The 14,593-nt window shown below is 31.7% G+C and overlaps 3 protein-coding genes across 4 annotated transcripts; 2 read left to right on the top strand and 1 right to left on the bottom strand.

Annotated features, from left to right (window-relative positions):
• The first annotated feature begins 2,111 nt into the window (after nt 1-2,111).
• On the top strand, nt 2,112-3,925 carry LOC111296772 (uncharacterized). Its single transcript, XM_089741786.1, has 2 exons — nt 2,112-3,263; nt 3,406-3,925. The coding sequence occupies exons 1-2, from the start codon at nt 2,429-2,431 to the stop codon at nt 3,483-3,485; spliced, it is 915 nt and encodes a 304-aa protein (XP_089597912.1). The 5' UTR covers nt 2,112-2,428; the 3' UTR covers nt 3,486-3,925.
• A 764-nt stretch (nt 3,926-4,689) lies between these two features.
• On the bottom strand, nt 4,690-8,486 carry PGGT-I (Prenyltransferase family protein). 2 transcript variants are annotated; one of them, XM_022891213.2, is made up of 11 exons: nt 8,101-8,486; nt 7,709-7,784; nt 7,541-7,599; nt 7,318-7,457; nt 7,044-7,099; nt 6,874-6,950; nt 6,722-6,767; nt 6,252-6,376; nt 5,919-5,986; nt 5,756-5,843; nt 4,690-5,167 (listed from the first exon to the last, which is right to left on the bottom strand). In XM_022891213.2, the coding sequence occupies exons 1-11, from the start codon at nt 8,347-8,349 to the stop codon at nt 5,015-5,017; spliced, it is 1,137 nt and encodes a 378-aa protein (XP_022746948.2). In that variant the 5' UTR covers nt 8,350-8,486; the 3' UTR covers nt 4,690-5,014. The 2 variants fall into 2 exon arrangements, with proteins under 2 accessions (XP_022746948.2, XP_089596786.1); XM_089740660.1 differs by lacking the exon at nt 5,756-5,843.
• A 586-nt stretch (nt 8,487-9,072) lies between these two features.
• LOC111297274 (uncharacterized) lies at nt 9,073-13,648 on the top strand. The gene is made up of 10 exons (XM_022891946.2): nt 9,073-9,336; nt 9,455-9,516; nt 9,953-10,043; nt 10,582-10,668; nt 10,807-10,860; nt 11,467-11,651; nt 12,182-12,264; nt 12,396-12,496; nt 13,034-13,261; nt 13,359-13,648. Exons 1-9 carry the CDS (start codon nt 9,286-9,288, stop codon nt 13,247-13,249), a joined length of 930 nt encoding a protein of 309 aa, XP_022747681.2. The 5' UTR covers nt 9,073-9,285; the 3' UTR covers nt 13,250-13,261; nt 13,359-13,648.
• Nucleotides 13,649-14,593: the final 945 nt, after the last annotated feature.

The following is a 14,593-nucleotide window of genomic DNA, read 5'->3' as shown; positions in this document are numbered from 1 at the left end:
TCCATTATACAATGATGATAACAACTCCATTGATGTTTTATGCCACCAAATTCTATAGAAGAGCTTTTTCTTTTTTTTTTTGTTATTATTAATTTTATTAAATTTGTTAAAACAAATTTTTTTTTTTTTTTTATAAAAAAACCTTTTTTCCAACAGAAAAAGGCCATTCAAATCTCAAAATTTCTTTTAATACATCCGCCTATACTCAAATCTTACACAATAAAAGCCACATTATCTAAAAAAAAATAGAAATTATGAGTTTCACCTAAGAAAATGCTGGGGCTATGATTATAATTAATCCAATACCTATAACTAAAAAGGAGTTATAAATTCTCTGTTTTTATATATCGTTTGTTAGTGTCAAGCTGTCTTAAGAATGACAAAAACCTAAAATTAATAAAGTGAAAGGTTGGTTAATAATAAAGGTCATTCAGACACTCAAATCAATATTTAAAAAGAGAAAAAAAAGAGAAAATTTGAAAAAAAAAAACAAAGAATTGAATGAATAAGAGACTATTTATACCTGTAGATGAGATTGTGAGACCAGAATGGCCTGAATTATAAGAAGCTGGTTTAGGGTTGACAATATAAATTCTCTGTTTTTGATATATCTTTCACCAATAAATCAATGTCTTCCTCATTTATTCATATATATATATATATATATGTATATATGTGTGTATATTCTAATTTCATTGTTCTTTTTTTCTTGGATTTGAGAATCATCCAATGTGAAGTTGTGAACCACCATAAAACAAACAGAAGTTACCATATCAGCTTTAACCAAGATTATTTTGATTAAAAAAAAAAACCCTTAAAAAAGTAAGATCAAGTTGTGGTTTTCACTGCTGTGACATATGGGAAAAGTGAGATCAGAATCTGATTTTTCACTGTGAAGCCTTATATGGCTTCTATAGAAACTTGTGCTATGTTATATATAGATGCCCTCATCCTAATATTTTTTTATGAATTTTATTTTAAAATTAATTAATATATTATTTATAATAATAAGTTTTTAATAAATATGATAATTAATATATTAAAAAATGTATTATTTAAAATAATAATTTTAAAAAATTTAACCGTTTGAAATTTAGTAAACAATTAATTTTCATCCCTATGACAAGTCAAAAAATAATTACTCAAGTTAACAAAGGAATTTATTACCTATAATAAATTTTACAAACTTTTAGGTCTATTTCTTTCTTCCCAAATTACCCTTGTCGAAAAAATAATCCAATCCTCAAGAATAAGTTCTTTAAGGGTATTAGAGTAAAGTGAAAAACGAATTATAGCCCCAATGACACATCACTTTCCTTCTATTTGTGATCCCATGTGATTATCCCTTGAAACCAGCGACCTCCCAACCATAAAATACAAAGGCATGTGCCTTACTCTTTTTATTTAATAATCTCAATTATCCCAATGATTTAAAGCTAAAATTACAGTTTTTTAAGATTAAATTTTTTGTATGTTTTAGAAAAATTGTTTAAAAAAAATTGTAACTTTTTTTAAGGAGAAATTTTATAGTAAATAAATTATTTAAGCCATTATATCAGAATAATATGTGTAGTATCTGATAATTCAAAAAATAATAATTTAAATTGTACATTTGATATAATTTCAATAATTATTGGTTAGAATCAAACTCATAATCATTTAAATTAAAAAGAATGATCTTATCAATTGAGCCGACCTCTTATTGATAAAATTTGTAATTATTTACAATTATGGGATACTCTAATTCATGTGTTTTTATTTTTAATAGTCTTTATAGGTTTTACAAACAGAAAGATTTGTCATAATCATGCTTAATGATTAATATAGTGTTTCTTCATAGAAAATAGAGCTTTTTAGAAGATTTTTGTTAGCACAGAGGTTTTAAATAGCAACTATATTTTATATATTTATAATATATTTATTTTGTGTTAATTATATGTAAAATATAAAAATTATCGTATTATAATTTATGTTTATAACTGAATTATAAAATATATATTTTTTATTTTTATAAAACTCATACGATTTTTATTAAAATTTAAATTATATTATTTTTATATTATGTTATTGTATATCTTTTAAAATTATGATTTGAGGGACACATGATACTTTTATTTTTGCAGGTAAAGCTGAAGGGTATATGTTTCTAACGCTTTAGAGAAAAAGAATAAGTGAAAGAGAGCTTGATATAACTATATTTGGGGTCGGGATTCTAGTCAAAGTTCTTTGTGTTCTTCCTTGTGAGCATTTGGTTTTGTGTTTTGTGAAGATTGATACTTCTCAGTCAGCTTTTTTTATTTTTTATTTTTGGTTATTTTTTCTTGAATTTTTCACTTGTTTCTTTTACAGATGAAGGGGTATCTCCAAGAAAGTTTTTAAGTATTTTTTAGTTGTTTTTCTGATATAACTTGGATTTGGGGAATTGAAAATGAAATCTTTGAGCAGTGTAGGACTTGGTTTGAGCATAGTTTTTGGTTGTCTCTTGTTAGCTTTGGTAGCTGAGTTGTATTACTTGTTATGGTGGAAGAACAGGTTAACCAGCAGAAATTTGGATAATGGTTACAGCAATCCAGCTAGAGATTTCTTTGTCATGTTTTGTTGGAAAAGGTCATCTTCCATGGCTCACTCAGCTTTGAATCCTCAAGAACAACAATCTCATCTTCACCATTTGAACTCAAACAAAGATTTGTTGCTCAAACCTTTTGGTCACCATCATCATCAGGATGATCATGGTGTTTCAGGGCCACCAAGATTTCTCTTCACAATTGTTGAAGAAACAACGGAGGATTTGGAGGCAGAGAGTAGAGTAGGGTCAAGAGGGAGGAGCTTGAGTGATATACTTGTCACTGTTGAAACCCCATTTTTAACCCCTCTTTCTTCTCCACCATTTTTCACTCCTCCTCTTACTCCAATGGATGCCTGTTACAGTCACCATGGATTCAACCCCTTGTTTGAATCTGCAACTGATGCAGAGTTCAATAGGATAAGGTCTTCACCTCCTCCAAAGTTCAGGTTCTTGCAAGAAGCAGAGCAGAAGCTTCATATGGAAAGATTAATGGAAGAAGATCATAGTAATGATGGACTTGATCAAGAAAATGGTGACATGACTCCTTCAAAGCATCTCAAAGATGAGGAAGATGGATCTTTTATTACAATCATCGTTGATGGGAACAACGAAGGAGGGTTTAATCACAATCATCAACAGCAATCTCATTCAAGTACTACTTCTCAGACAAAGGCGGATCCAAACCATGAAGTAAGGTGCCCATGAATTTCCTTGGAAAATAAGAAAATTTGAAGGATAATTTTTTATGAATATCCCAAAAATTTTCTTTAAACATATTTTTCGTCGATAGTTTTTGTATATATATTATAAATGAATAGTTTCGAAACAAAAAACCTGAATCCGACATTGTTCTCAGGTACTTCCTCTTAGTTCATCACCTTCAACATTCATGTCACCAGCCAGGGCTATTCCCATCTAAAAAGGTTTTTAGAGTTTCATGACCAACCAAAAGTAAAATGAAAATTCCTTTTCTTCTTTGTACTTTTAGGTTTTGATTTATTATTATTATTATTATTTGCTTAATTTGCTATGTGATCTTTTAAGGGAGAAAGACAACATTTTATGCAAGAGGGAGGGGACTAGTGGGATTAATTGTTTTATTTCTATCTCCATGTCTCCTCGGCTGTTTGATAACTGTAATCATTCTACAAGTGAATTGATTTATTAATGTTCTTTCTTCACAGAGCACTGTAATTTTTTTTTTTTATCAAAATTAATGGTAAAAGTTGTCCAATTTTCTAGATCAAACTAAAATGCATCATTTATCAGATTTCATAAATATCATGCATTCGAAATTACCATTAACGAAAAGTTCAAATAAAATTCAAATTCACAAGACTAAAAGTTTAGATGAAATTTGAATTCAATGCTCGCCCAGTGGAAGAATTTAGCAATTGAGCTAACCCTTACAAATTATTCACGTTAAGTTCAAGATTTAATTCAATTAATTCATGCAACAATATTGAAAAGATGATATCCAATAGACTTAAGATTTAGATCCGGACATACGCAATCTCATTCCTTATTTTTAGGTATCTTTGTAAGAAAACTTGTCGATGTTAGCACGCTGGTATTCTTCTTCCGCTTGATGATTATAGTTTAGTTTTTACTCCACTGAAAATTTTTGGAACATAATGTGATGCGGACCATCTGATGAGCACCTGACAAAGGTAGATGGAAGTGGGGTTTTTGGTGGGCCAAAATGGGCTACAGTTTTATCTATAAAATCTACATGTGCATGAAAAAAGTGTACATCATGCTTCAATAAAATGACAAAATTGGTAGTGACTTGTAAGATGGCTTTAGGCCTTTTCCAAAACAACAAAATGATGCAATTGCCTGTTAAAGTGTGTCATAATGCTTTACCCACCTTGAAAAATCATTACAATGGACAGTGCTACAGCAGTTTGATCTGTCTGGAAGAGAAACTAATGAAATACAAGATCATACTTGCTTCAGATTCAAAATTTAACTATGGAAGAAAGCAACAGCACCTTGAGCTTGATAAGGTTAACTGGTTAAGCAACATGCTCAAGTTATTCCTGAATGCGTAAATTTACTTCACCAAACCATACAAAACTCAAATTGTTAATGAAAGATGCATTCATTGACAACATAAGACATGATAGAGGACGAGCAATTTGATTAATCGAACAAATTTGAGGTTTCCTGTCATTCACAGTTAACAATCTTTATTACATTGATCCTGTCATCCTCATCCTAGGTTATGCATAAAAAATTGTTAGTAAAACACAAGCTGAACTTTCTTAATTGCATATATTTTCACATCTGGGATGCAAATCAATGGGTTTAGAATCGAAAAACAAGAAAAGACGAGTACAATTACAAGTAAGATATGTGAAGAGTGTGGTCCAATCAGCATGGCAGTGTGGCGGAATTCAAGTTGAATAAATTACAAACCTAATGAGGTGAAGAGTGATATTGGTGTCAAATGATTCCCAAGGCAGCAAGATCAGTCATTCCAAGTTCAGCACAGAGTGGGTTAAAGCCAGGTTCTTCCAAAAGGCTGAATGCAGTATACCCATAGTAGGAATGATATATATCTGGCAGCCCACCGGGATACTTACTGAAACCTCCAAACTGGTAAAATAGGATTAATATAATTATCCCCCAAAAAAAGGAATATAATTGACAGTCTCAGAGATAAGAATATCAACCTCACTAGCATTAGATAAATGGAATATTCATGCAGAGATAAGGGTGAATATATTGGTATTAGATTACATACACGTACATGATGCAAGGCCAACTGGTTGGACATATTAAGCTTCACATTCACTCCCCTGATTGCCTTAATCACATTTTCCATTGCTCTTAGTATCATACCCTTTTGCAAAGGCATTTTATATAGGAATTTCAACAATCCTCCCTCCCTCCCTCTAAAATTGCTTCCAGATAATAAGTCATTGGTTCAATTAGGAAATGGTGATTACCATAAAAAGACCATGTTTTGAAAATTTCAGGCATTGGTGCCAGCTTTAAGCACCCAAGCAACTAGTTTTTTCTTCCACAGATCATGGATGGCTGTTCCATTTACTTTATTTTTTAAATGCAAAGGGTGTGTTATGACAAACTACTGATGAACAATTCGAGAAACCCAATCTATGTGAGGGTGTTTTTGAATGCATGATGAATTTAGATCAAGTGCCAAGAAGCAAGTAGCAGCACCTCAGACTGACAAGTCAGCAAAAATTTGCGTAAAGCAATCTTGTCAATGAATTTGTAGGCCCCTAAGATCCTCAAAACTGCCCCAACCCTACACGAGAACATCATCTCATCAACAAAAAGCAGCTTATGCCATGTAATAAGCAAAGGTTTTTCTTATGCTTACCAAAATGCATAGCATGTATCACTAGATTTATTGGCTCTGCCTTGAAATCCACCATCAGTTGCCTGCCTCTGTTTGAGAGGAGAGGAGAGAGGATGAAATCATTCTTGGGAAAATGGAAATGCAAAAGTTACCTAAAACTCAACTCAAAAATTGAGTTTGCACAAAGAGATAACAACATTAAACCATCTATTACAAAGCATTTGCTTTATTAGCACTTTTTAGTTCTTAATGGTCCTTAAGAGATCCATTGTCCATTTCTAGATATTAAGCTAAAATCTAGATATTCCTGGAATAGTAAGTGATGCTTCTAGATATTAAATGACAAAAGTAAACCTGCATACTCCAATCCAGCAATAACGGCACATTTATGATGGAAGATGATGTATTTTTTGACAGAAGATCATCTTCAATGTAGCCCATTAAACGAAGAGATGCCACAGCACAATAAGTACCACCCCCTGTGTCACTAAGACTAATGCTGTTGGTAAATATGATCAAAGTGAACAGAATCTGAAAACTAAAGAAATATAGCACGAAGCTGCTTCATGCAGAAACTTTTCCCACTACAAAATAGACCCACCAGCAAATGACATTGAAAAATGAGATCATTTGATGAAAGAAGTGATTGGAGAGAAACAAAAAATAAATGGCATCAGTTAAGTAGGACCAAACTCATGTTTATAAATTCATGACAACTAAGTGCAACGAGAAAATAGCAGAGAAACGGTGATTAGACCCTGCTCTAGATGCACAGAGTTGCTAGAACACATATCAGCAATTACATGAGATATTTTCCAACTCACCATGTGATTCTAAACCAGGTGACAAGCCAAAGCCACCGTCATACGACTGAAAGAATAGAACCACTTCTACTTCAGTATATATGCCATAATACAAACAGAAAATAAAGATAAAGTGGAAACATTGAGAATTGAGCACTGAAGTGCAGGCGTACCTGGCAATTTGAGATGTATTCCTTGGCTTTCTCGATATCCATGCCACTCCAATCCTCCAACATAAAACAGATAGCAGCTGATACATCAATTAGCTAAATCAACATTCCATTATGAAGAACCCCAATTAATAGAGCCTCCATTGTAACTGGGTAATGATTTCAGTTCTTACCAGCACAATATACAAAGCGAAGATCTGTCTCTGCCCCAACATGCAACGGCATAAAACTACAAGATTAAGATAAAAAAATAGTCAACTTGATGCAATAGTAATCAGTCTAGAAGATCTATAGCATAAATATCATCAGGATATAATTGATTGCACTTACAAACAATATGCATCACTGGACTTTTACGAAAAGAATCAATTAATATACATCTCTATGAAGCATCAAAAGCAAATTTCTTCTGTCATTAGTATTTAAGAACTACACTTTGAAGCATACCTTCCATCAGGCTGTTGAAGATTTCTCATGGATATCAATATTGATTCCTTGTCTAGAGTTGCGAGATCATATCCAACCATCTTTAGTATGGCTAGGGCGCAATACGTGCTTGCCAAGTGGCCAGCATTATAAGCTGAGACCTGTATGCAGAATAAACCAAAAAAATTATTAACAATTAAAATAATAACAAGAAAACAGATCATATACAATGATTTTCTCATGCCCCATTTTCATCTGGAGGGAACTGTGAAGTCCTAGAGCCATGGAAACCGTAAAATTGTCCTGCACAAAAAACCACAATACCCTTTTAGAATTTCTATTTTCTATATCAAAAGCACAATAGAGCATACAAACCCAAAAAATAAAGCAACATTTTCAGCAAAACCCAAACCATTTGTCACTTCAGCTCTACTTCTTGGATGAGCCTGAAAGGATAAAACCCAATTGGCAACTCTGTCCTTGTCAACCTACAAAACCAGAATCAAGATTTTAAAATTTTTTTTTTTTTCATGATATGATAAATTGGAATTTTTAAAAGAAATTGAACGATATTGGCAATCATAATAAAAATTGAAAATTTTAATGTTTATATTTCCTAATTCAGTCAAAATATGATAAATTTAATAACTTTGTTCGACGAATTCTCCAATAAATCAGTAAAAAATATAATACAAATTTAGATATTTATTTTATCTATTTTTTATCTAATTTTAGTTTTTAATTTCAAATTAACATTTCTAAATAAAAAATTAGTAAAAAAAAAAGGGAAAAATTGAAGGTTACGCGATCTAAGGCTTGGAGGAGGTGAAGGCCAGAGATAGTGAAAAATGCAAGAGTGAGGCGATTGATCTCCTGCGACTGGTAGTGGTAAGGCACCAAATTGTACATCATCTCTAAGAACGCCAAGTGTCGATCTATGTCGATGTACAGCAATGGCGATGATGGTGATGATATCGATGATGGCGACGACGACGGCGTTTCCTCTTCTTCTTCAACTTCGAAATCCGATGGGTTACACTCTCTCATCGCCATGCCGGTTCCGCTTTTGCGATTTTCTCTCGAAATTTCTGGTCCTTTTTTTTCCTGAATTCCGAGGTGGTTTTGTCCCAAGACTCTTTGCTTGAAGACGACTCAGTCTCTTGACTTTTTTTTTTCCCTTTTCTTTGTCTTTTGCCAAGAGAATAAATTAAAGTAATTAAATTAAATTTTTTTTTTTACCAATTAGATTTTTTAGTTTGACAATTACCGATAACAAAAAAAAAATATGTTTTATGTGGGCGAGTTAATGAAAATTTCAAATTTGATTTAAAATTTATTATTGAAAATTTGTTTCGAATTTGATGAAATATTAAATTTTAAATTTAAACAAAATTTAAAATTAAATTAATTTAAAACAAATATTAAAATATTAAAACTCATTCAATTAAATTTATATAATAAAAAACAAATTTAATTTTCATAATTAATTTTAAATTTAATTATATATTTAAATTTTAAATTTTTTATATATAAAATAATAAATAATAATTTTAATTAAAATAAAAATTTAAAATTTAATTAAATTCGTGAACGATTGGAATGAGAGATTCATATGCTTTAATTTTCATAAATCAAATTAACTAAAATTAAGTTAATAATAATCAAATTAAATTCAAATTTTATCTAATTGAATATGAATTATTTTCGAATAACGATGTATTATTTAACTCCCTAATTTTACTCATGTATATAATAAAATCAGAATTCCCCCAAAGAAAAGCCTCATTTGAAAGAGAAAAAAATAATAAAATGAGAAAAGAAATCCCTAAACCCCTCGTTCATGAAGCCCGTAAGGCATAAACCTCTTTTCTCCAAGCAGGCATCGGTTTGTTCCTAAAAACCCACCAAGAAAAATCCTTCCTTTTTTTTAATTCACATGCCAAAGCGCCTAGTTTTGAAAGAGTAATTTGATCGAGCACCTGGGGTATAATGAAAGCCAGCAACAGAGCAACTGTTTTAACTCTCGCTGAGAAATGCAAGGTTGCTTCTTTAAAACTCTCCACCATTTTTCCAAGCTTAAAGTTAGCTTCTTTACTCTCAGTTTTGAATTTAATATCTTCGCCTTTTCTTTTCTTTTTTTTTTTTATTTATGTTGCAGAATATATTGGCATCAAGTTGGCAAGGTCATCTTAATACCATCAAATCTGATGCCAAAGGAAGGTACCCTTTTAATATTTCCTTTCAAATAGTGTTTTTTTTTTCCTTTTATTCAATTGGGTTTGTTTTGTTTATCTATCAAAGCCTTCATCTTTATTTACTTGTTGAAAAAAGCTGAAATGTGAACAAAAAAAAAAGGAGAAAGAATTTGATATTTGGTTGGTGGAAATAGTTGATGTTAGCTGTATGCTTTTAGGAATTAAAACAGCTTAATACAACTAAGTCTTAGGTTTGGTTTTAGTTTCTTCTTCTTTTCTTGATAAAAATTTTATGTTTGTGTACTTGAGATATGATGTCAAACACGAGTACGTTAGGGTAAAGTGAAGAGTTTCAATAACATAGTCTTTATTTTGATGGTGTGGATTTGTTAAAGAATGGAAAAGAAGAGTTGGGAATCGATTTTGATGATTGTTTGTTGCTTTGAATGGTTGTATCACAGCAAAGAGAATATATACACTTCGAAGGTTAAGTACATTATAAAGAGAGGGAAACCTTATATCTGGGTACCAGAACATGACTTACATAATGTGGTATGTTTCTCTTTCTGCTATGCCTCTACTTTGTTTGTTTTGGACTTTTTTTTCCTTAATAGTCAAGTATCTTGTTGTTCCCATAATCTGCTATGGCTCTACTTTGTTTGAATATGTAATGTAAAACTGAATAATTCCAGGGCTAGTTTAGATGACATTTTTGAATTGTTATATTCTTTTGGTTGATCAACTATTTGCAGCAACTACACTTCCTTTTGCTTTTGTCAAATGTTTAAGCATATATGTTCTGTTTTTAGTTAAATTTTAGTCTTAATTTGATCCTTTCTACTTCCTCCTTGTTTAAGTTTATGGTTTATCTTCTCTATCAAGTTTTCAGCTTAAGTATTTTCATTTTATGTTTATCCTTTTTGGATAAACTTTAAATTCCTTTTAGAAAATCTTCTTTACTCTTGAAAGACTTCTATTAATTCAGAACTTTTTCTTTTAGTTTGCATGACTTATTATAACTTTGAGAAACTAGCTAGTCACTATGTGTACTGAATTTGTAATTATTTTATTATTTCCCTTTTGTATGCAGAACACTATAATTGATGAACGTGGTTCATTTTCTGTAGTCAGCCCCTTCCCAGGGCCTCTTGGAAAATTGCTTAGATCAGTGAACAAGGTTGGTATATTTTTGAACTTGCACTTGTCTTTTCTTGCAAGCAGCATGTTAGTTTCTCCACAGAGCATTTCCAATTGTGTTGAGCAAGTATTTTGGATGTGAAGCAATGGTGTAATTTGTTCTACTCTCATGCTGCAGTTTCCGGCACGGGTTGCTCTAACTGGAGATGTTGTGCCTCTCAAAGATAAAAAGGTAACTTTATTTAGAAACCCATCTATGGCTATTGGAATGTGGTACAGAAATGAGTAATATGTCCATTATTAGGCTGCCCCAAATCAGCACACTACTAGAATCCAACTGCGGTCTGCATGTATGTAATTTTAGATGGTAAATTTTGATTTACTGAGCTTCATATGCAGAAATCTTTTTATTCTTCGTGTCAAGTGTCCATTGTATGCAAAGAGAAACAAGGTATGCTGGTCTAATCAGCTATACTTCTCCAGGTTTTTGTAACTAGCACCGCTATTTATTCTTCCCTACTTTCCTGTGTTCCTATGCGTATAATATCAAAGCAACCAAGAAAAAACTTTCTGACATATAAGCTATAAATAAATTTTCAGGGATTCTAAATTATTGAACAGTCACCTGATACTTTAACAATATGAGGACTATCTTCTTGACTATTAGATTTGTTAAGCTTTGTTGATCCTCTTTAGGAAAAAAGCTTACTTGGAAGTAATAATCTTACGTGACTGTCGATCTCATTTTTTTCTTCTTTGTTTCCAGTATGGACATTGTAATCGTTATTAAATTTATAGTTTAAAGAGTCTTACAGCCTTTTTCTTTTTCATGTTATAGGCTCAATCAGCTGCTGAAAGCCTTAAAGAACTTATTCACTCTGAGGAGAAAGCAGTAAAAGAATTCAGTTATACAGTTTCTGGTGTATTAAGTTCTTCTAATCACTTTTCCACATCCCGGAGTGAAAACCTTAAGGAGCTGATTGATGGGGATGAAAAGTATGTGATTTATAAGTTCAATCTAAGGTATAAACTTCCACTCTGATTGTTAATTTGTCATTGTGTAATTGTAGACAATTACCATCACATTGACCTGGTGTCAATGATGCTTGGTTTGGCTTCTCTGCTGAATCTGGAAAAGGGTGATATCATACCATGTCATGAAAGAAGGTTCATAAATGAAGTTGTCTGTAGCATGTCATTTCCTGAAAAAAATTATACAGACAGGTTAAGAGGTAGAACCCACTATTAATATCTGCAAGAAACTGTTACTTAAGGATTATTAGATGTTATTTTTGCTGATTATGGATGGTTGAAGTTCTGTCTTAAAGGGAACCAACAAGGATCCTCATGTTATGTACTCGAGCCTTAATATTATGTTAATTTCCTGTTCAATGTGATTTTGATTGGGGAATATTAATGTATCCAAATAATATAATTTCTAGCTGATAGAGTTGGTATATGTGATGAGAATGAGGGATAGCTTGAGAGAGGGAAAACAAAAAGAAAAATCTGATATATAAACTTTCATCTGACTTGAAAAATCTACTATGCAGTTCTTGCATGTTTGTTAATGGCAATGGAGGAACTCATGAAGTAGACTTGGAAGATATTGAGAAGTGTAAAGCTGATTTGCTAGGTAAGACCTCACTGCAGAAAGAATGACTGTTCTATCTTAAGGATAGTAGCGGCATGAGTTGTGGCCATGGAAGTTGCATTTCATTTTTCTGACTGCTGATCAAATTATATCTTTAATTTGTTTCTTTATAGCGCCTTATTCTGCGAAGCTAATTGATGGTATTAATCAAAGTGAAGCAAGGCGCAGAGGACTGATCCTTTTTTGTTTCATATACTTGAATGTAAATGCAAGAGTAAGATTTACTATCCTTGTCCTGCTCTCAATGTGTAATTGTGAACGACTGGCAGATGTAAAAGTTCTAGTTATCTTCCTTGCTATACTCTCATTTTCTTACTTTTCAATTTCAAGTATGTACATGCTCCTGCTGCTTGTGCTTGTACTTTCTGTGTGTTTTTCTGAGTATTCGGTTTGAAAGATAATGATCGATTTGATGTCTTTATCTGCTTTATCATGTGCTCACGAAGCATGCTGATAATTGTTTATTGACTGGATGCATGAGACAATGGGGTTAGGGCTGTTAAAGTCACAGATCCTCACGAATAGTATTCAGTTAATTAAATTAGCTTCTTTAGCTTTTGAACCTGGACCTTAACTCAGTTAATTCTTGTTGTCACTCTTAAAAGGTGACATTTAATTCTTGTTGTCACTCTTAAAAGGTGACATCTAGCAAGTTTGGGATTAATCCCAGCGCCTTCTATCCCCAGGCTGCGGTTAGTTTCTATGGCTTTGGATTGCTGTCATCTGATACTTAACTAAATGTTGCTTCTAGGATGCATGCATTCTCTCTCTTGATCGTAACGGATTTGATGTCCTGGGAAAGGTTCGTAGCAAAGCAACCAATGATGAAGTCGATGAATACCAATGGAAGCAATTCAGGTTCACATTCAAGGAAGAGGCACGAGATGTTGAATCTTTTTGCTGTCAACTTGTGCAAATGGAAGAAGAGGCTGTCAAAAAGGTTTCAAGCTACAGTGGTCTGGGATAAAAAGTGAAATTGGTACTATAAATCAAGTGAATTTTGGTTTACTTTTGTTTCCTTGGTATGCATGAACTAAAATGAACAAGACTAACATATTTTCGTCCCTTGTTTGTAGGGATGTCAATCTTGCACATGTACAACGGGGAATCCGACTTTAGTCAAATGAAGATGGGAATTGATATAATTTTAAATTTTTATCACGGGATGAGGACGAGTAATATAACAACCGCTCTTTACCTGAACCCAAACCCTGTTGATTGACATCCTGTTTGCTCAGTCTCCATGTTTCTTTATTTGTTTCTTTATCATATTAAGATCAATCTAAAAAATAATTTTATTTCCATTTATGTATTATAAATGAATGAAATGCCCTTTTGCAATTTATTAAGGCACCATTTGGGTTCATTGCTATCTATACAATTTTGGTGGGATCATGATCATGACATCTTTTTTTGATATCTCCCCTTATGCTCCCAAATTCCTAAAAACTATGTTCTTTTAATTTTTCTTATTGAATTACATTTATCAATATAAATCACAAAACTAATCAAACAATCTTCAAACATATAAGAATTCTAAAAAAAAATGATACTTATTACATTACATTTCTAGTATGGTAAATCAATCAACAAACTTAATGAAAAATTGAATCTGGGTACCGTTCAAATGGTTCACTTATTATTATTTTTTAAATATATTCTTACAAAATTCAAATTTGATATTCAAAATTTTAGATTTTAACCTCGTTTATTAAAAAAAAAAAAAGTAATGAATAATATAAAATCGATCAAATTCATGCACGGTGAAATTTGAACTTGAGTTTTAATGGCCGGAAACATTTAAGATGTGTCATGTTTACGTAACATTATAAGCTATTGTTTTTTTTTTTTTTTAATTTTTTTAATTCAAGAAATTAGTTTGAAAAGGTTAGGTATTATTTGATCATAACTCACCAAAGATATGAAGTTGGATGCATTGAGACAAGTTTCACTATATATAACAAATCTTTTGGAACCATTAATCATTACTTGCAAGCATGATTAGAACTTTCACCAAACTTAAATAAGTCCAGAACTCAACTAAACTCCTTGGCCTTTGCTTGACAAATTCTCTTCAAAATTCAAGAAATATTTCAAGGTAGTTACCTCCATTTCTAATGTCACAACCAATTGGTCACTTTTAAAACCTTGCTTTGATGGATATGACTTTGAAAAACAAATTGAATTTTAGTTGAGTTAATGTATGTCAATTCTCAATCAATGCAAAATTGTCTCATGAGCTAATCAATATATAGCTCAATCAATGAATAGGAAAATGCCTTTTTTTGCACTGAAATTTATGACTTTTTAT

Source organism: Durio zibethinus, chromosome 12, assembly GCF_047325235.1.
Source record: "Durio zibethinus cultivar Kanyao isolate XHJ-2024 chromosome 12, ASM4732523v1, whole genome shotgun sequence".
In the NCBI taxonomy this organism is placed as follows: Eukaryota; Viridiplantae; Streptophyta; class Magnoliopsida; order Malvales; family Malvaceae; genus Durio; species Durio zibethinus.
The sequence above is the reverse complement of the archived record's forward strand: the minus strand, read 5'-3'. Positions and strand labels throughout refer to the sequence as shown.

Excerpts from the sequence above, each read along its gene's own strand:
- LOC111297274 (XM_022891946.2), top strand. The coding sequence starts at position 9,286 with ATGAAAGCCAGCAACAGAGCAACTGTTTTAACTCTCGCTGAGAAATGC. Across the intron at positions 9,517-9,952 it reads AAATCTGATGCCAAAGGAAG|CAAAGAGAATATATACACTT; the intron begins GTACCCTTTTAA and ends GTTGTATCACAG. Across the intron at positions 11,652-12,181 it reads ATTTATAAGTTCAATCTAAG|TTCTTGCATGTTTGTTAATG; the intron begins GTATAAACTTCC and ends TCTACTATGCAG.
- PGGT-I (XM_022891213.2), bottom strand. The coding sequence starts at position 8,349 with ATGGCGATGAGAGAGTGTAACCCATCGGATTTCGAAGTTGAAGAAGAA. Across the intron at positions 6,768-6,873 it reads AATACATCTCAAATTGCCAG|TCGTATGACGGTGGCTTTGG; the intron begins GTACGCCTGCAC and ends CTATTCTTTCAG. Across the intron at positions 6,377-6,721 it reads ACCTGGTTTAGAATCACATG|GGGGTGGTACTTATTGTGCT; the intron begins GTGAGTTGGAAA and ends TTAGTGACACAG.
- LOC111296772 (XM_089741786.1), top strand. The coding sequence starts at position 2,429 with ATGAAATCTTTGAGCAGTGTAGGACTTGGTTTGAGCATAGTTTTTGGT. Across the intron at positions 3,264-3,405 it reads TCCAAACCATGAAGTAAGGT|TCCGACATTGTTCTCAGGTA; the intron begins GCCCATGAATTT and ends AAAAAACCTGAA.